The 22687-nt window shown below is 37.3% G+C and overlaps 1 protein-coding gene across 1 annotated transcript in view; it reads right to left on the bottom strand.

Annotated features, from left to right (window-relative positions):
• Window positions 1-22687, bottom strand: part of VRK2 (vaccinia related kinase 2) — a 112027-nt gene that overhangs the window by 8535 nt on the left and 80805 nt on the right. Inside the window, exons 8-11 of the mRNA XM_006868031.1 lie at window positions 21261-21381; window positions 18140-18198; window positions 11153-11319; window positions 2534-2698 (exon numbers count right to left, since the gene is read on the bottom strand). Of these exons, the coding sequence (XP_006868093.1) occupies window positions 2534-2698; window positions 11153-11319; window positions 18140-18198; window positions 21261-21381 (512 nt within the window). The remainder of the gene's footprint in view (window positions 1-2533; window positions 2699-11152; window positions 11320-18139; window positions 18199-21260; window positions 21382-22687) is intronic.

Below are 22687 nucleotides of genomic sequence, written 5' to 3'. Positions count from 1 at the left end.
ATAAAGATAAACCTCTAGCTATGTTTTCAACAACAATGGCAACAAAAATTCCCATTCTCAGGAATGAAAAGGGGACATAAATACAGATATTAAAAGAATCAAAGAAAATCAAGGATAACTATGTACTAATGAATCCAACTACTTAGATGATATGGAAAATTCCTTAAAACATAAAATTATCAAAATTGGCACAAGAAAAAAATATCTAATGATCACTGCATCTGTTATAGATAGCAAAATCATAATTTAAAAAATTCCTTGCAACGAAACTCTAGACCCAGATGGATTCCTTGCTAAACTCTATCAAACATTTGAGAAAGACCAATCTTACTATTTTATAAAAATAGAGGAACTATTCCAATTCATATAATGAGGCCAGTATGACCATGAAAAAAACTCAGAAGAATATTGTGAGAAAATAAAAATATCCACATTTCTGTCCATAGGAAAAGAATGAAGTGACCCTACCTCACACTATTAAACAAGAATTAATTTGTGATGACTCATAGACCTAAACATAAAAGAAAAAACTATAATCTTTCTAAAACAAAATAGAGCAAATATTTGTGTGACCTTACGGTTAAGCAAAGCTTTCTTAAGTTTCCATACAGGACTGCCCTGCCAAAAAAAAAAAAAAAGTCATTATAAACTAACACATAAGTGAAAAAGGGAAACACTTGAAAAAGAACTTCTCAAAAGAAAACATACCAAGGCATACCCATTAGAATGACAAAATTGAAAATGACTGACGACCCCAAATGTTGGGAAGGATGTGGAAAGGTCTGAACTCTTGCACTTCACTGCTGGAAGTATAGAATGGTACAGTCACTTTCAAAAGCACCTTGTCAAGTATTTTTGTAGTTGAGTATACGTAAGATCCAACAAGTCTACTTCTCCGGAGAAATGAAAACGTGCCCACAGAGGGACTTGTGCCCCAAATGCATAGAAATATTTGTGGTGGCCAGAAGTCACAGAGTCCAGGTGTCCATTAAGAGGAGCATAGATATGCAAATTATTATGTCTTTACACAATGTAATTCTCAGCAAAGGAAAGAAAACCATTGTAATCATGAAAAACAAAGTACATCTCAATGAGCATATACTGAAAGAAAAAAGCCCACCACCAAAGAGTCATACTCATATTGTATGACTGCATGTCTGTGCCATTCTAAAAGAGGCTAAACTAGCGATAAGAATCAGAAAATCGGAACAATGGCTGCCTCTCAGGGAAGGGAATTGACTGGGAAAGGGCATGAAGGACTGTTGGGAGAGATAACAAACTATACACACAGATCCCATCTCCCAGTGTCACCTCAGACCACGTGAATCCATTTCTTTGCTTGGGATCTCACTCGTCCTGTCCTTCCCTACCCTAATGCACCAGGTCATTCCATGAATGGTGAAGAGTTGAGAAAAACTCTCATGAACCTCTAAATTCTGTCACCAAGCACTATGTGTCTTTCATTTTGCAAATAGGAAATATAAAATATGTCCATTCGAATGAGATTCCCTTATATAAATGGAAAAAGTAACAAAAATAAAAACGAATGGTGCCATTACTGTTTTATAGCAGAATAAATAGAAAAGATCTTATTAGTGCTCAAAAAAACTAAATTTAAAACTTAACAACAAAAAACAAATGATGTTATTATTGTTTTATGCCAGAATAAATGCAAAAGGCCCCTTGGAGTGCTAAAACAGGCATTTCTGTGGATAAAAATACACACGTCTGGTGAGAAGAGAATTCAGGACTAACATGCTGCCATTTTGTACCTTGACTGCCAATAAGGTCAGAACCAATTTCAGTGCTCAGTCTGGTGATTAACATTCCAGATGCTTAATATGCCAGTTTTTCTTAAGGGGAAGGGTACATAGGTGAGGGCATTACTATACTGTTTTATACTGTAAGCTAGATCAAATCATTTAGGGAAAATGATGGTATGGTTAATCATATAAAATGTTGGCCACTGTGATTTTTTTAAATGTGAAGATGTAAATACATTACATGTTTCTTGCTCTTATCAAAAAGGGTTAGAATAGGAAGGATTTTTGCTGTTGCCTGAATAAGTTATCTGCTAAAGGGAAGTCACTATCTAGTCAAAGGACAGAAATGATGCAAAGACTATATCATTTTAAAATATCAACCATACTGACCAAGAAACACTTTACTTACATTTGATTAGAAGGGTTAGACTTGAGGAACCAACGTAAACATCTAAAATATGTTAAGAGTCCCTAATGGATCATAGATGACATAAAAAATTTAAGTGCACTTCATTACATTCTTAGGATAAAGAAAGAAATCAGATCTGTACGCAAGTGGGCTTGGCACCATTCTTTTTCTATGATAACTGGTGTCGGCTACTTTGATTTTATCAGCTGGAAAGGATATTTTTGTCCCTTCTCATTTCACAAAACCATATAACCTTGGCCCTTAGGAGAAAATAAAACATATTTATTCCAAAAGGGTGTACGCTAATGTTTAACATTAAAAACCAAAACAATAGAAAGGAAGAAGATGACAAACCTCTCACCTGAGCAGTTTCCTGGTTAGACACTGGGAAAGGGCATGAAGGCACTTCCTCCCTAGCCACTTGCCTCCGTGTTGCACGCGCCTCAGCATGGGGAGCAGTTTTCTCTGTTAGCCTATTTCGCATCTGATTGAATTGTTTTGTTACAGCCTTTCTTTGTGAATCAACCTGTTGATAGCGAGTAACAAATATATAGAGAACGAAAACTTATGACATCAAACAAAAAAAAAAACATTCATGTATAGATTTTTGAAAATTCTCAACTTGCTCAACTTGCCAAAAGGAAAAAAAAATGAAGAAAGAAGAAAGCAACAAATGGGCAGTATAGAAAAAATATCGTAGTTGGTAAGATCCAGCTCCTTCCTCATCAACAGGATGAGAACAATGAAAATTCATGTCCCTGTTATGTACTCTTTAGAAGTGATCTCTACAGATAAAATGCTTGTTGAAAACAGCATTTTTACAGAAAACTGTCACATTTTAAAACTGCGTATGAAATTCATTATTAACCTTTGCTGGGAGTGGATCCAGTACATCTTTGTAGTTTAAATTCTTTTTAATTAAACTCTTAGTCAGTTTTCTATCACTGAAGTGAGCCTAATTAATGTGAAAATATAAAAGGAGCTTATGATGTTGCTTATTTTTTTATGCAGGTAACTTAAGCTTATAGCGAGATGAGTAACAGTTCTTGTCACCCAATGCTGTGTACCAGGTGTTAAGTTCTACAGTAAGCTTGATATCTCTAAGGTTACTATTTGACACCATAGAGAAATCTGGGGACGACTGACTATCAATAACCTTGAAGCAGACTCAGAAATAGAAGAGCAGATTCCACAATACAGCTGGGAGATTGAAAGTTACAGTGAAGATTCTTATGTGAAATATTTGTTCAAGCAGCTTCATGTTTAGAGCAGCTGAAAGTGTCATCACCTTCTTTCATGGGCTAAATAGGGGGCAGATGATAGGAACCTTACAAAGGGAAATAATGGAGTAGCCAGTGCCAAGACAGAGGATGAATTACATTGGCGGGGCAAGCAGAGCCTTAATTTGTAGTCCCTTGAATTTTAGCTACTACTGCCAACTGTGTTCACTCCTTCCTCCCCTTTAAAACATGCTGGTGTTTTGTGGCTAGGTCTAAGTTGTCACAACACCATTCTTTATTCCCCTTCCTCCCATGATCCCAGCTATCAATGGATGGCAAAACCATTGCCTTTCAGTAACCTGCAAATTGGAAATGCTTCTTAATTATTCAGAGGTTCTTTATTTCCACCATCCAACCCTCCCAAACAACTGGGAAAATTCATGTGTAACCGCCTCCTCAGCCACTCTTCTAGGGAAGTCACGTTGGTAATAAATGTATATCGTATCAATCGTGTGGAACAAAAGGATTCCCAAGGTTTTGCATACTGTGTTATCCTATTTAAAAAACTGGCTTACCAATTAGTGTGAAATGTCTTCTACAAAATGAAGGATTGTTGTTGTTAGGTGCCATTGAGTGGACACCAATTCATAGAGGCCCTATACACATCAGAATGATAAAACTGCCCAGTCCTGGGCCAACCTCACAATCGTTGCTATACCTCAGCCCATTGCTGCTGCCACCACTGTGCCATTCCATGTAGTTGGGAGTCTTCCTCCTTTCTGACCCTCCACATTACCAAAGATGATAACCTTCTCCAGGGACTGGTCCCTCCTGACAATATGTCTGAAGTATGAGAGGCAAAGTCTGGCCATCCTGGCTTCCAAAGAGTTTCTTTGGCTGCATTTCTAACACAGATGTATGGTTTTTTTTTTGGCAGTTTGTGATACTTTAATATTCTCCTCCAACTCCTTAACTCAAATGCATCACTTTTTCTATGGTCTACCTTAATCACTGTCCAATTTTTGCATAAATGTGAAGTTACTGAAAATACCATGGCTTGGGTCAGGTGCACCTTAGTCCTCAAACTGACATCTTTGCTCTTCAACACTTTAAAGATTAGAGGTCTTGTGCAGCAGATATGCCCAGTGCAATACATTGTTTGATTTCTTGCTTGTTGCTTCCATGAGTGTTAATGGTTGATCCAAACAAAATGAAGTGTTTCATAACTCCAATACTTTCTCCATTCATATGGATATTGTTCATTGGTTCACTGGTGAGTATTAAAAGTTTTCCTTACACTGAGATGCAACCTATAATAAAGGCTGTGGTCTTTGAGCTTCATATCAGTAAGTAGTTTAAGTCTCATTCACTTTCAACAACAATGAAATCTTCCTCCAATCCTGATGCCACATTTTTCTTCATATAATCTAGGTTCTTGGATTATGTACTCATCATATACAATAAGTATGGTGAAAGAACACAAACCTGGCACACACCTTTCCTGATTAAAAACCGTTCAGTGTTCCCTTTTTCTGTTCAAACAACTGTTTCTTGGTCTATGTACAGGCTCCTCATGAGCACAATTAAGTGTTCTAGAATACTCATTTTTTCACAATATTGTCCATAGCTTGTCATGATCCACACAATCGAAAGCCTTTGCGTAGTCAATAAAGCACAGGTAAACATCTTTCTGGTATTCTCTGCTTTCAGCCAAGATCCATCTGACATAGCAATGATATCCCTCATTCCATGTCCTCTTCTGAGTCCAGCTTGAACCTCTGGAAGTTCTCTGTCAGTGTATGATTGCAGTCATTTTTGTATTAACTTTAGGAAAACTTGACACTCATAGGATATCAATGATATTTTCCAATGATTTCTGCAATCCATTAGGTCACCTCTCTTTGGAATGGGCACAAATACAGATCTCTTCCAGTCAGTAGGCCAGACAGTTGTCTTCCAAATTTCTTGGCATAGATGAATGAGTGCCTCCACTGCTGCATCATTCAGGCTGTTAAAAAATTTCAATTTGTATTCCATCTATTCCTGGTCTCTTGTTCTTTGCCAATGCCTTTAATGCACCTTGGATTTATTTCTTCAGGATCATTGGCTCTTGATCACATGCTACCTCTTGAAATGGCTGAACACTGACCAACTCTTTTTGGTACAATGATTCTGTGTATTCCTTCCATCTTTTTTTCATGCTTTCTGCTTCATTCAATATTTTTGCCCATGGAATCCTTTAATAATGAAAGTCGAGGTTTGAATTTTTTCTTTAGTTCCCTCGCTTGAGAAATGATGAGTGTGTTCTTCCCTTGTGGATTTCTAACTCCAGATCTTTGCATATTTCATTATAATATTTGACTTTGTTTTCTTGAGCTGCCTTTTGAAATCTTCTGTTCAGCTCTTGTACCGCCTCACTTCTTCCATTTGCTTTAAGCATTTCTACACTGGAGAGCAAGTTTCAGAGTCTCTTTTGACATCCACTTTGTTCTTTTACTTCTTTCTCATCTTCTTAATGACCTTTTGTTTTCTTCCTGTATGACTTTCTTGATGTTATCCCACAACTCCTCTGGTCTTTGATTTTTAGTGTCTAATGCATCAAATATGTTCTTCAGATGATCTCTAAATTCAGGTGGGATATATTCAAGGTCCTATTTTGCCTCTGGTGGGCTTGTTTTAATTTTCTTCAGCTTCAGCCTGAACTTGCATATGAACAATTGATGGTCTGTTCCACAGTCTGCCCTGCCATTGTTTTGGCTCATGATATGGAGCTTTTCCACTGTCTCTTTCTGTAGATGTAGTCAATTTGATTTCTGTGTTTTCCATCTGGTGAGGTCCATGTGTACAGCTGTCTTTTATGTTTTTAAAAAAATGTATTTGTAATGAGTAGACACTGGTCTTGTAAAATTCTATCATGAGATCTCCAGCATAGTATGAAGGATTAGTTGAGATACTGTTTTAGTGCCTTTTATATGCTAGGCAGTGGGATGAGTTTGGTTTATATGCTAGATACTTTTGATGTATACAGTTTTTGACGTGGGAGTCTCTGATAAATAAACAGAAACTACTATATAATATACTCAGCCTCTACGAAGCTTCCTGGGAGAGATAATGCCTCTAGGATTGGCTGTCAGTTAGCAAGATTGTTAGGTTGAGCTACCATGGGCTCTTCTAGCTAACAAAATTATATCCAATACATAGAAAATGTCTATTTCTAGGGAAACTTTAAAAATGGTTAAGAAAGAGTTAGTGGGATGATGAGGCTTAACTCTTAGATGTGTACAGAATGAAAGAAAAGGATGTAAGAAAATACCCTGGACATCCCACATAATCAAATCAAGGCTACTATCCAGATGTGTGATACTTTCAAGAATATACCCATTGAAATGAGGCAATATTCATTTAATTTCCACTGGCAATGAACACTAGTCTATGAAATCGGGGATGACTTTGGATTCCAAAAACTCAGTAAGTCAAAGAAATATAGAATTTGTAGTTTACTTTTCTTATATATAAAACAACAACAACAAAACAAGATGCTTCATAGGGTAGTTTGAAAAAGGAAAGTTCAGGAACGAATTTTGTAAAATTTAAGTGCTATACAACAATTGGAGTCCTGGTGTGGCGCTGTGGGCTAATGCGTCAGACTGCAAAGCCATTTGAATTGCAAGGTCGGTGGTTCAAGCTCACCAGTTGCTCCTCAGAAACCCCATATAGGGTCGCTATGGGTTGGAACCAACTCGACGGCACTTAACAACAACAACATACAAAGACGACTACTCTGAATAACCAATGAGTCACCTCTAGATTTGCTGTGGGGCACACAGATTTATGGTGAATGAAGGAACAGGCCTTTACTATGTGACATGTAGGATGGTGTGAACACTGTAACCCTGGCTTACAGCCACTTCTCTTACCCTTAGGAAGGGTGGGTGGCTTGGTATGCTCCTGAGTACGCGACGATAATATGAATTCAGGCACTGCAATCAAGACGAGGATACTGGTAAAATGCCTAATAGGACTTATGACTCTCCAAGATTGAAGCTGGCCTTCAATAATGCTGGTTTCCCAGACTGACTTAGCACTCCCATCTGGGAATTCTACAGCTTACCTCCAAGTAAGCATTCTTACTGAAATGTGATTCTCTTCAGTCAGTTTTGGAGACTGAATCCCTGTGAATGGGTAGCCCTGGTGACAGATTCTTCTCACGTGACAGTGGTACTTCAGGAGCTGCCGGAACTTCTAGGGAGAGCTTTCAACTGTACATACCATCATTTCAATGGAGCAAAATACCCAGCAAGATTTGCTTTTAAGGGAAAAGTATCACTTTCACGGACAGAGAAGAACTGTCCCAGAGGGTTTTGAAGGCTGTAATCTTTACAGAAGCAGACAGCTACATCTTTGTCCCATGGAGCAGTTTGTGGGTTCCCACCGCCAACTTTTTGGTAAACAACCGAGCACTTTAACCACAGTATCACCAGGGCTAAATATAACTACTTATACTAAAGGAGAAGCCCTGCGTGGCATTGTTGGTTAATGCGATGGATTGCAAAGTCGGTTTGAAGAGCAAGGTCGTTGGTTCAAGCTCACCAGCCCCTCCCCAGAAACACTATCTAGGGTCCTATGGGTCAAAACTGCCTTGATGGCACACAACAACATACTAAAGGAAATAACCTTTATGATTTTTTTAAATTAAACACTCAAGACTTCTTTTTATTTTGAATACTAGAATAAAAAAAGAATAAAACACTGTTGAGTCAATTCTGACTCCTAGCAACACTATAGGGCAGCACAGAACTGCCCCACTGGGTTTTCAAGGCACAAGTCTTTATGGAAGCAGACAGCCAAATGTTGCTCCTGCAGAGCGGGTTTAAGCTGACAATCTTCCTGCTACAGCCAACCACTCAACCACTGTGCCACCTGGGCTCATAGAAGCATATGATTCACATCTACATACATGCAGTCTCTGGTTATGAACATCCAACTTAAGTACAACCCGCATTTGCACTTAAACGTTGCATAAATGTGTCCTCATTTCTAAATGACTGAACTAACCCCTTGTCACAACAAATTGTTCATCACAATCACCTTCACTTCCGGCCCCTGCAGCTTTTAATTCACTGAAAAGACTTCCAGCACCAAAGTGAGGCTGAATAAGAACCTTATGCACCTGTACTGACTCACCTACAAATTCCACTTAAAGACATAGCAGTAGATCTCATTTGAAACCCAGGGATGGCCTGCATGTTTTCTGGGTCCAGAACTTCATTACTTAAGTACTTTTGTCCAAAAAAGTACAACTCTGAACTTCATCCACTAGTCTGTTAGACAACTAAAGTGATCCAACAAGATATTTTTAGTTTCTATTAAAGGAATTCTGATGAAAATGAGAGAAACTTGGGGCTATGTGACAGCTCTTCATTCTGGCCTTTCAGTGTTTTCTGCTATGCATGCAGTCTAGTGTGGAAATCATCCTGTACTTGCATAACTCAGGGAAAGTGAGTACAGGGCAGGTCAGGTCACCAGGCTTTGCTTTGGAACATTTTCAAACTTGGTTTTTATCATAATACCCCTTAAAAGTAGGGGGAACCTATACTGCATGTATACTGTCATTAAATATATTTGTGTACTTAAGATATTAGAGAAATAAAATGATCATCAAATAGATATTGATCTGCTCTTGTAAAATCCATCTTCAGATCATCTTCCTGCCTATATATCCAGGCTGCATTCATTGTTAACAGAAATTAACTTAGGGCTTAAGAATGCATGTGATTCTTAGTACATTCTTTTTACTCATAATCAAAGTGCTCTAATTAAAAAAAAGGAATAAAATATTTTTGATGGCGGCTCTTTGGGAAAAAGTGTTTTATGTTCTATTCTCTGCATATAAAAATGGTTTCACAATAAACATTCTTTCCATTTAATTCTGGTGGATAATAATTAGAATTTTATATCAGAGGATACAGCTATCAGTTTTCAAAATGACTTCTTTTATATTTCAATTAAGTTTATGAAACTGAAAAACTACAAAAAAGGAAGAAAAAAACACCCCCAAAACCCTACTTAAATTAGTGTAGATTAAGGGGTGACCATTATTGCAAAGGAAATACTGTGTCAAGGAAATGACTCTTGTTTTGTTGCAAGAGTGATAAAAAAACACAAAAGTCAATAAAACTGTTAAAATAAGTTTCAGTAATCATCAAGATCAAAATCCAGTGGCTTTTTATTAAACATGAACTTTTGTTCTGCCTTCTGCAATACGTAAATAGTGCTGACAATTGGTTTGTGAGGCACTTGCTACAATAAAATGTAATTGTATCATGAGAGAAAGGTGACAATCAGGAGATCATGAAAAAATTACATATTCTCACTGGTAGTTAATTAGCCATGCAAAACCTCCTCAAACAGATATTCTCTTCTATTAGGAATGATTACTATGCAGGACTGCAGATGTCAATACCACAGCCATTCAAATACTTCTTTCCTTACTAATTGAAGGTTGTAAAGCTCTGGTGCCAAGGTTTTGCTTCCAAAGAGCTAATTTATGACTAGAAGGATATTTTATGTCTTCAGTTGCAGCAGCTACAAAATTCAGCAAATCAGAGCCATCTGTGCGCTGATACTTGACTCACCCTTCATCTAGCAGCCTATCAGTCACACTAGTTTGCATCCTGCATTCTTGGCTCCTGAACATTTGTGATGATCCAAAGTTCATAAGAAATATTAAAAATGAATGGCATCCTGACCTGGCCTTATTGTATACACAACAGAAGAACAAAGACCCCTACAAAAATAAATTTTTAAAACGAAAACAACAAAAGCACTACGCCGTTTCTATTGTATATGGATAGTTGTAGTTACGTGCTGTCCTGTCAGTTCCGACTCGAACTGACCCAGTATAGGATTTCCAAGGAGCAGCTGGTGGATTTGGACTGTCTACCTTATGGTTCATAGTCCGGTGCTGATCCACTAGCAGGAGTCCATATGGATGGACTTATTTGCTTATCCAGTAATATTGCTAGCAGCAGGCTCATGCTTCCCCTACCCTCTCTTAAAATATTGTTGGTGTTGTTGTTAAGTGCCATCGAGTCAGTTCTAACTCATCGAGACAGTGTATATGGCTTCTAAGGAGCAACTGGTGGGCTTAAACTGCTGACCTGTGGTTCTGAGTTCAGTGCTTATCCTACAGTGCCATGTCAGTTTTTATTGTTCCATGTTCTGATTTTCTTCTTGTATGTATTTATTTATTTTGTTAGATAAATAGCAAAAATAAATAAATGAGGGAGTCAGTTGGAAGGTGCAACTTTTCTCATTTAAAATAACTCATAGCTCATTTAAAATAAATTTTTTCTACACATTGAAATACCAACACATAGAAACAATCTGGCTCAATCTGAGAATATTATTATCATCACCAAAAGTATGGCCAGACTTGCAGACAAAAACAGGGCAATAAAGAAATAAATAAAGGATCACACTAACAAAGTTGTACTGTCCTTTAATCTTGCCCTGACCAGATCCCCACAACCTCATGGATTGCTGTATTCCTTTAACTAGAACACGACAGGCCACCTGCCCCTGCTCTTTTTCTCTAAGAACTTTCAACAAACTTTCTCCTTGAAGGCTGAGAACTTTAGTTACTGTTAAGGTAACTAAGAATTAAATATAATGAACAAGAAACCGGGTTGGCAGACTCATTTTGAAGGTTAAAACAACTTCATTTGGTAGAAAAGGATCCCAGGGACTAGGTTACTTACGTTTTGATTGTTTGGAGTACGCACGTTTACACTATGTCCACGAGTGGAAAATTCCAGTGGTCCAAAAGGTATTCCACCAGGGTTCAGAATTTTCTTGAGCTTTTCATAGTTTGGCTTTTCATCATATCCTAAACTATAAGTGCATTCCAAATACTGAGCTATTTCACCTGTGAAGTATTAAAAATGTTTTAAGTCATTCATAATTGGCAAGAACTGTCCAGACTCTAATCGCTTTAAACTTTCTTTGTTTTCTCTATCTTGCTTACACACATGAACATACACAGAGAGAGGGCCTAAAGACACTAAGAATGAAACAATTCAGGAAAAAGCACTTCTTTTTAACATGCACTGAAAAAAACAGACTGCAATAGAGTGACCTACAAATTTGGGAATTCCGAGAACTGATCAGCTTTTAATCTTTGCTGAGGTGTTTATAATTCATTAATCTTAAAAAAGTAAGCAAATTTTAATAATCACAGTTAGTTACTGAATTTAATTTATGGGATGCAACTACTAAGAGCTATATGAATAATATAATAGTCCAGACAAGTTTCATGCTTTGTCTTAAAACTTAAACTTTTAGAAATTCAGTTAAAAACACCATAAAAGACATCGCCACCAAGTTGACTTTGACTCCTAGTGATCCTATACGACAGAGTAGAACTAGCCCATAAAGTTTCCAAGGAACTCTTTATGAAGCCACCAGGGATCCTTAGTTCAAAACAAGTGTTCCTTAATATAAGCCTTATTTGTAATTATAACAGCCTATTCAAAAGTGACTTCGACATCTACTGTTTTTAAAAGCCATAATTGGCTTTAGAATGTGCCCGTCCCCTTCAAGTCCTCCCTAAGTGAAGCCTGTGTGAAGGCCGGTGCTTTTACTGCTTGTCTCCCTGGTTAGCCAGCAGAAGGAGGAGAAGTAGCTAACTTTATCTTCTGTAATGTAATCTCTAATTACTCTATGGCTACAGTCACTTCCCCCACACACACACACAAACTATGAATTACAAACGTTTAACTACACATAGAATTAGTAACCAAAAGTTAAAACATAGCTGCTTTTATATGTATATAGTTTCAGTATAATGAAATGTGCAAAGGTCTGGATTTAGAAAACTAAAAGGGAACATGCAGCGTTTCTCAAGCTGAAAGCACTGAAGACAAAAATTCAAATAATATAAATATTGAAATTTATATTTAGATACTGAAATATTGAAGGATTCTATGGGTAAAATACTGAATGATGTAGGAACCATCAAAAGAAGAGGGGAAGAAATACACAGTTACAGTATCAAAAAGAATTAGTTGGCATTCAACTATTTCAGGAGGTAGCATATGATCAAGAACCAATGGTACTGAAGGACGAAATCTAAACTGCACTGAAGGTATTAGTGAAAAACAAAGCTCCAGGAACTGATGGAAAACAAATGGAAACATTTCAACAAACTGACACAGTTTACAGGCACCCACTCTTCCAGATGTGGTGCTGTGGGATAAAGCACTGGACTGCAAGGTCAGTTAGAACCACAAGATCAGTGGTTCAAACTCACTAGCTGCTTCTTGGAAACCTTATACAGGGTCGCTATGAGTGGGAACCAACTCAACAGCACTAAACAACAACAATACTCGTCTATGCCAAGAAATTCGGAAGACAGCTACCTAGCCAAGTGACTTAAAGAGATCAATATTTGTACCATTCCAAAGAAAGGTGATCCACCAGGATGTGGAAATTATCTAACAACAGCCTTAACATCACATGTAAGAAAAAATTTGAAGATAATTCAAAAACGGTTGCAATAGTACAGTCACTTAAGATTCAGAAGAGGACGTGGATCAAGTGATATGATTGCTAATTATCAGACAGAGCATGACTAAAAGAGAGAATACCAGAAAGATGTTTAGGTATGTTTCTTTGACTACGCAAAGGGACTCGACTATGTGCATCATTAACAAATTAAGGATAATATTGAGAAGAATGGTAATTCCAGAACACTTAATTTTGATCATATAGAACCTATACATAGACCAGGAAACATCTGTTAAAACAGAACAAGGAGATATTGTGTACTTTAAAATCAGGAAAAGTGTGTCAGAGTTGCACACTCTCAATATATTAAGCTGGACTGTCTGATGAAGGACAGGAATCAGGACTGGAGGAAGACTCATTAACAACCTACAAGAAGACTCATATACAATCTTGCTTGCTGAAAGCTAAGAGACTTGAAGAACTTACTGATGAAGATCAAAGACTATAGCTTTCAGTATAGATTACTCATAAAGAAAAAAAAAATCCTTACAATTGGATTTGTGTTAAATGGAGAAAAGATTAAAGTTGTCAAGGATTGTATTTTACTTAGATCCACAACCAACACCATGCAAACAACACTTAGAAAATCAAATGCCATATTACATTGGGCAACTCTGTTACAAAAGAGTTCTTTAAAATGCTGAAGAGCAAAGATGTCACTTTGATGACTAAGGTGTGCCTCACCCAAGTCATCGACCAATTCATCTGCATGCAAAAGCTGAGTAATGAGTAAAGAAACCTGAAGAATTGTTACATCTGAATTATGTTGTTGGAGGTGAATAATATTAAATATACCATGGACTGTCAGAAAAACAAACAAATCTGTGTTGGAAAAAGTACAGCCAGAATGCTCCTGAGAAGTGAGGAAGGTGAGATTTCATCTCAGGTATACTGGACATGCTATCACAGAAGGGACCTGTGCCTGGAGAAGGACATCATGTTGGAAAAGTAGAGGGTAAGCGAAACAACAGAAGACCTTCAATGAGAGGGACGGACACAGTGGCTGCTACAATGGGCTCCAACAGAACAACAATGTGAGGAGGGCACAGGACTGGGGAAGCGCCAACAGTTTCAGTCTGTTGTGTAAAGGATCACTATGAATCAAAATCAACTTGATGGTACCTAACAATAAAGACAACAGTGTCAGGTAGAGGCTCCATCAAAAACTGGAACGCAAGTAAGTGATAAACACTAGACACTATTTAAAAACTGGTATAATTTCATTTCGCCACAGAGATGTTTAGCTGTTCCACAAACCAGTTTTTACAATCTCTCTCCTTCATAAACATATTACTGATGCCGATTCAAGCACTCTGGCTTTCTAACTAAAAGATCTATATCCCATGGCAGGAAAATCTAGGAAATTTACTGGGATGGCAAGACTGACTCTATATCCTTCACTTTCCTCCATCTTAACCTCAATTCAAGCAGGGAATGACAGAGAAACTGAACTGGTCTCGACTCCCTCCTGGGAATATTTCTAAAAGTAATGGTCATCAACTTCTTCCCCTACTAAACATCAGAGAACACCACAGAGCCCAGAGCTACTTCCTGAAAACATGAGGTTAATGTGCCTGAATGTAGGAGGATGTACCAGTCTGCTTCTATAAAGATTTACAGCCTTGAACTATAGTCTCAGGAGACATTAAGGTCATTTGGCATAACAGAATCACGAAGACAATGTTCTACATCCTACTTTGATGAGGACCGACTGGCTCCATGGAAGCAGTTGTGTAAGATACAATTAAGTCTCTTCCCACCTAGAACAGAGAAGAGTAATAAAAATCAAAGATTCCAGGGAATAATTAGTCCAAAGGAAGCTCAGCCTGCACTAACCTGAAACCAGAAGAACTAGATGGTACCCAGCTACCACTCACTACTCACTGTGACTGGGATCAAAGCAGAAGGCCTTGGACAGATTGGGTGAAAAACGTAGAAAACAACTTAAAATCATAAAGATGACCAGGCTTACTAGTCGGACAGACTGGTGAAACCCCTGAGTGTGTGGCCCATAAACACCTTTTAAACCTGGAACTAAACGCCCCCCGAAAGGAGCAACTTTCAGTCAAGCAATGTTGTTATTGTTAAGTGCCGTCAAGTTGGTTCCGACCCTTATCGATCCTGAGAAAGGTTTCCAAGGGGCAACTGGTGGGTTTGAACCACCAACCTTGGGGTTAGCAGACCAGTGCTTATCCTACAGCACCACACCAAGACTCAGTCAAGCAACAGACAGGCCTATAAAGTGAATGTAACACCCTGGAGGAATGTTCTCGTCACAACTATCAATCACAGACCAAAAGAGCAGCATCTGCCTCAAAGCAAAGCACAGCAAGCAGGATGGGGGAGGAAAGAAGGACAAATGGAAATGAGGAACCCATGGAGAAAAAGAAAAGAGTGTGCTTACACTAAGGGGGCTTCACCTAGTGTCATGAAACAAAACACTTATAAATTGTTGGGCAGAAAATTAATTTGCTCTATAAACTTTCACCCAAACCACAAGAACATAAACTAATTTATTAAAAAAACATAGACAGATGAAACACACACACACAATATTGACAGCTTTGGAAGCCCTATTGGACAGTTCTATTCTGTACTATAGGGTGGGTCACTATTAAGTTGAAATTGACTTCATGGCAGTGGGATTTTTTGGTTTCGGTAGATAAAATGAGAACCAGTAGCTTTTTTTTTTTTTTTTTTTTTTAAAAACAACAACACTGTGGCAATTATTTGACCTGTTTCTTTCCTTTCTAACTTATGAGATGTATCAGCTTCTATCCACATTTGATCAACCAGCTCTCTATGAGCTTGCCAGGTTACAGTTTCATCATCACATTTTTAACTGATGTTTCTAAGAGCCTTTTAGGGCACCCAAATCCTGAGGGGATGGTAAAAACAAAAGATTAAATTATATTCACTATCATTTTACTATAGATATTCAGTGGTTCTTTGGTCCTGGGAAGATTGGTAACCCAAGTTTGGTATGTCTGACAATTCCACTAGCACAAATATCTCAAATAGAGACTAGGGCTGAATATGTTGGAAACACTTTTCACCAATCACCATTAGAAGACAATGGGAGACTTCTGGCACTCCACCAGCTGACAGCAGCTGTGCTGCAAAGCCTTTATGGGTCTGGGTTTGGGAAAATGAAGTACCGGTAAGACGGGAGAGGAAGAAAAAGAAACGAGCACCCTCCTTTATAAATTTATTATTATAAACCTGAAACTTAGACTATTGCAATGTAGTACGGGTTTAAATGTTAGCCTTTCAAGATCTGGATTTATTATATTAGGTTCATTTTTTTAATTTACTAGCATATTTCCAGAGCTATAAAACAAAATGCTTTGAGTAGTATAAAATTATGATACTCTTGATTCATCTGCTTTTTAAGATAGTGAAATATGAAGTATCAGTACTACCAGGTTCAGAGACAGGAACTTTTAAAGCTATTATTATTATACTAAGTCGGACATGCTAGATGCAAACTACTTGCCTGTTTGATTTCACAAAGTTTCAGTAAATAAGACTTTTGTAAATCTTGTTCCTTTAGTTTTCATGCTTGCCATATCCATCCTCCTAAGCTCAAACAACGTCCTAATTGACGAGACCTTCACTCAATACTGAAGCTTCATATTAAAGTTTCAACATTTTGTGCTTTGGAAACAGAAATGTACATTTTGTTTTTAAAAAATATAGCTCAGTAAATAGTGTGTACTGAAAATGAGAAGCTTGACATTCCTCCCATCTCGATTTCTTTTGACTCAAAACTGAACTCATCTCTAGCAATAGAAATATCACCAAATATACATTGATCCACAGAATTTATTTATTGTGCACAATACAGGGCTTTCTTTTCTGAACTGAAAAGTTACTTTTTGTGCAGGATGAACAGGAAAGATACAGATATATAGATATATTTTTTAAATGACATCTTTCCATCCCTCTTTCTTACTGCACTTTGGAATAAATAATAAATTGTATGACTTAGTAAAAATGCCCATAGGAAAATTAGTTCCAAAGTAATACTGGCATTTTGGCCAAGTTTTTCAGTGCAGTTGCTAAAACAAAAAAGAAACCTATCCTCTAACTTATGTCTCCAAATGAGAATCCTGTGTGTTCTCTTCCCATTGGAAGACAAAGTACTACAGAAAGTAGGAAGCAGAACATTCACATTGGAACAGACTATGGAACTTGGGAAATAGAGGTGGGAAAGTAGAACCCCTTAAGAATCCCTTCATTCTTCTTTCATTTCCTATGGAAATGAACATTTTGGTCTCTATTCTACAGAGGCTATAAATTAGTTTCCATCCCAGATAGAAATTGTGATGCCACATGACCGCAACTGGGGGGTTAGGAGAGATACCGACTTTTGGAAGTCAGCTAAAGGCTAACTTTGTGATTACCCAATATAACCAGAGAACAAGATTTACTCTGTACACGTCTCTGAAAAAAACCAAGTCTGACAGCAGGAGCTGAATCTCTTCTAGAAGACAATCTAACTCAATTTGAAATTAGAGCTGAACAATGTGCCATGTATGCATACACAAATGACAGGAACTTGGGTGATTCTGAATCGACTTGGTATTTTACACTGATAATAACTGTCAATTAAAGAATTCCAAAAAAAAGTCTACACTAACTTAAAAAAAAAAAATTAAATACAATTCTTCCAAATTCCAAGGCCACATACTTTTGTAATCTCCTTTTTTTTGGGGGTGGGGGGGAGTTTAGTCACAAAGCAACCTAGTGTCAAAGCAGCATCCAAACATTTAATGATTTGTTTTTTTAAATTATTGGTTGAAACTCGCTTTTCCTTAGCTTAAGTTTATCTTCTTTCCACAATTAGAGAAGAACAGATGCAGCTGATTATTAAACCTATGCATGATTCTCAATATACCAAATAATTCCATTGTCTTTTAATTCATTTGTCCACAGATTTTTGCAAGCGCCCTTGTATGTATCTTAAAACAACAACAACAATCAGCAGAGGATTTTTGTGTTTTAATGTTTCAGACAACCTAAATACTTTGATTCCAGCAATCTATAACCCTGACAGAATTTCCCCTAGTCTGGTGGGGGTGGGTGAGGGCAGGTTAAGCAAAAGTTACAAAACAAGAGTGGCAAATGTGTAAACTATAAAGCACACGGGGGAAGGTAGAAGTGATCATTTGACTTACAGCAGCTGCTTCCAGAAGGAGCCCATTTAAGCACAGACTCGGGGAGCTCATCCAGCAGACTAGAACAAAATACACAGCGTTAACACACAACGAATTTGTTTTGAATCCAGGGACTCACTGCTTTGATTAGAAAACAAAATTCTACTTCTAGACTGTGGGTCACCAGAATTGTGGCTTTCAAAGACTTGTCTCATCCACCTGTAAGGGGTGACAAGGTAAGTAGAGATAAAGAAAAGAACCCCAATACCTATGGACCAATTTTACATCAATCAGCTAGAAGCTACACAACGTAGGATTATGGTATAAAACCAATGTCAAGCATTCAAATGCACTATTACTGAGTGGATTCGGACTTACAGTGACCCTTAAGGACAGAGTAGAACTGCCCCAGAGGGTATCCGAAGCTATAAATCTTTAGTGCAGCAGACTCTACATCTTCCTCCACAGAGTAGTTGGTAGGTTCAAGCTGCAAACCTCTTTGGTTAGCAGCTGAGCTCCAAGTTTGTGCATGCAGACATGCAGAAATAGGGACGTTTGTCTTGATCCTTTCCTTAAAAACAATGAAAATGTATCAGAGAAACATGTTATCTGGATTTTCAGGATATTTTTCCTCTGGTACTACCAATGAAGAGGGGCATTAGTATTTAATTATTTCTGTATGCTGCTCTTCATTGAGCAGTGTTTATGCTACCCAATAATTAAGGAGGTTAATAAGAAATATTCAAAGAAACAAAAACAAAGAACAAACAAACTCCAATTTTCTCATATTTTCCAGTGCTTTAGACTGAACAGGTACAACTGCCTTAGTTGTTTCAGCCACAAAAATATGAAATTCTAACTAAAACAGTGGATTCACAAACTCTGGCAGAATTGCAACAGTAAATGTATCAATCTAACACCATCCTATATTAGGGAAACCAAGGGCAAAAGGGAGATACAGTGTTTAGGCTGAATATATAAACATGACTTTATGAAAACATTCAATGTTATGCTTTCTATAGCAAGTTGAATGACTTATGATTATAGATTGCATACTATACACCCTCATTTGGTGCTTTCAGATAATCACTGAAGTGGTAACCACAAAGTAGGGGGTTCAAACCCACCAGTTTGCTCCTCAGATACCCTATACAGGGTCGCTATGAATAGAAACTGACTCAGTATGACTAACAACAACTTAGCAGTAACAGAAGAACTTTAAAAAGGTATATATGATTTATCTGAATTATAAACTTCACAACTGATATTAGGTTTACTAGTTTATAAGTTTATATTATTAATCAAGTAAAAATAAATATTAACATATATTGTTGTTGTTGTTATGTGCTGTGGAGTCGGTTCTGACTCATAGCAACCCTGTATAGGATTTCCGAGGCTGTAAATCTTTACAGGAGCAGAAAGCCTCATCTTTCTCCAGCGGAGCAGCTGGTAGTTTCCAACTGCTGACCTTGAGGTTCGCAGCCCGATTCATAACTAGTATGCTACCAGAGCTCCTTTTAACATATATTGAGTCCTCAAATATAAACGGAGGTTGTTAGGATCATATTTTATTATTTTACATGATACCCTATTATTCTGCATGAATAATATATAAGTAGATACATTCATTGTAGCTACTTACATTGAATGCATTCTCTACAGATGATAGGAAGGCATATAGATTGACAGGTAGAAGACTAAAACCAATCATATTTGTAAAGCTTATTATAAGAAAAACACATAGAACTAGTAAAATTAAAATGTTAGTTTTTAAAATGAAGTGTACAGCATTAAAATTAGGTAAACTGAGTTGGAAAACTAGATACCAAGAATGTCTAGCTATGTCATTACTGTACACTGACTGAAAGACGTCAGTTACGTGAAGGATAAAACGGGCATATCAGTCACTGCAATAAAAAACTGATTTGTTGTTGTTCAGCGCCATCAAGTTGGTTCCAACTCATAGCAACCCCGTAAAGTGTATCCGAGAAGTTGGTGGGTTTGAACTGCTGATCGTGTGGTTCGCAGTCCAGTGCTGATCTACAGCGTCACACCAGTAGTAAAACACAACGGATTATATAGTTCTAATATTGACTTACATAAATTTGTCAGTTTTTGACAAGGGACTAGAATGATCTAGATTCTGAGAGGAGAAATATTACATATATGTCAGGATTCACAAACATAATCTGTATTATTCTGAGCCGAAGGTTAACCTTTCTATTGAGGAGATGCCACACTGAATTTGAAGTCTGATTTCTATGGGTAAGATAACTACTTTATACACTTCTGTTGTGACCTGCCCTACTAAAGCTTAGCTGCCTTTTCCAATTGTTATATTTTATCTGTAGATAAGTACTGTTAAACAGATCTTGGTGCCTAATTTATGCTACAGGCAACTGAGTTTTTTCTCAGGTCTGATCAGGGAGAGAAAAGTAAAAATAGTGAAACACTCTGTTTTTAGTCTGACCTAATTTTCATGCTAACAGATTCTAGGTGATAAAAATGGAATATGGAATATTAAAAATGTTTATGTGGCTCTAAGACTATCTCTTATGTAAATATCCCATATATGAGCAGGCATCAAAAAGTTGTAGAAAAACTCCATTATTTTTAAATTCCATTTTACCAAATTTTTGAAGTCCCCTTGTAAAAGTTTTGTTTGTTTCTTCCTCAAGAAACAAAACATACTCCCTCCAGGACCCGGGATTAAGAAAGAGTTCTGCTGCTCTTATTTGAAAAATACACGCCTTTGAAAAAATATTTGCCCCATTTTACATTGTTGCTTTGTACAGCTGATATCAACCACATGCTCAGACTGCCTCTATATACTTATACAATGCTACTTTGAATATCCTATTCCTTGAAAATACGACCACCTAGAATCTAAGTTTTGGAAAACACCACGTAAAGGAATGTATATTTCATCTAACAGTTTGCACTGCAACTCATGTACATGTGGCTTTGTAGGTGCTATTTGAATGGATTTTATGTCTGTTAGCTGTTTGGGGTTTTTGGACAATGTTTTTTAAATTAAAGAAATTTGCTCCGGCTTTCATGTTGGATGAATGGCAGTCTTCTCTGGGATGTGAGCTCCCTGAGACCTGTTTCGGTAAATGATGAAGTACTTGCAAGTTTGTACTTTGTTTTAGCAGTCTGGACAGCCACAGGGTCCTTCAGGTCCCGTTCCCAGGGCAGTTTCCCACATAACCACCGTAGCATGCAGTAGCCGAGGATTTCAAGGTCACTTCGTCTGGACAGGGCTGCGGGAGTAAGCATTAAGAGTCAAAGATGAGGGATAGGGAAGTTCTTAAGAAATAGGGAAATCTTTGAGTGAACTACTGTTGATAAAACACGAAAAAGCCAAATGGGCAAAGGACTTTGTTTGTTCAGCTGGAGTAAAACTTAAACACCCAAGCTTTTGGCCCCAGTCCACAGACAGGCAGTGACTTGTTGCTGTTGAAAGTAAGGGTCAGTTTCCTCACCTCCTCCAACTTCATCCTTCCTTAGTCTGGTCTGTCACATGAACTTGATCCCCATGGCCTCTGACATGATCCAGACAACCCATAACCCGGCACCAACACTTTCTCAAAGAGCTAAGCAGTAAAATAAAGAAATAAATGTCTGCAGCTAAATTGCTAACATATGTTCCAGGAAGTCCACGGGGTCCGTGTTGGTCATGCAGAGCCCCTCTGAGTGCAGACTAAACATGGATGGCCTTTCCTGTTCCACTCACACTAGCAGCATTTGAAGTCTGAAGAATATGACAAAACTGCCATCTAGTGTGCAGTATTAAAAACCAGGTCTGTCTTAAGATTCTCCAGTTACATGGAAGGACAGAATCAAATATGCCTGCTGTTTGGGGTACACAGTTCTAAATTTTTACAAGTCTGAATTTCAGATAGAAGCAGCACCAAGCTAAAATTTGTGTCTTTATATCTTGAACAGAAAATATAAAGATGAGAAAAGGGTGCTGGTGGGAGGCGACAGTGGGGACAGGAGTAGATTTTGAAGTCAGTCAAATAGAGGCTTTAGGGATTTGATATAAAACAGGTATGCAGTAAAAAAAAATAATAATAGTAAAAGAAAAACATTTTCAGGTCACTGTAAATACCATTTATATCAAATTATTATATGCCATTAGATTAATTTCATCTTATTTTTAAAATGTATTTCACAGTGACTTGTTCCAAAAGATGGACTAAGACCAAAAAATACACCAAACATTATTGATATTTATTAAGAAATCAATGACATAATGATTAAAACACTATCAAATACCCACAAAATATACTCACTATTTTTATTAGCATTCTAAATCATTATAAAACAATGGACTGACATTCACATTCATACCATGACTTCAATATTCATCTGTGTAAGATATATAATCTCTTAAGGACATGATGGCTGTTAAACCTGCTGTAAATAGGAATTCTATTCATTATCATTCTTAAATACACTCTGAAAAATCACTCCATAAAATTAGTTTTTAATTTAAAAAGTCATCTATTAAGAGCACTGCTGCCAACACATCAGAACTACTTTTGGTTACTACACATAAGTTAT

Source organism: Chrysochloris asiatica, unplaced genomic scaffold, assembly GCF_000296735.1.
Source record: "Chrysochloris asiatica unplaced genomic scaffold, ChrAsi1.0 scaffold00114, whole genome shotgun sequence".
Taxonomy (NCBI): Eukaryota; Metazoa; Chordata; class Mammalia; order Afrosoricida; family Chrysochloridae; genus Chrysochloris; species Chrysochloris asiatica.
This window is presented reverse-complemented; position numbering and strand designations above follow the sequence as displayed.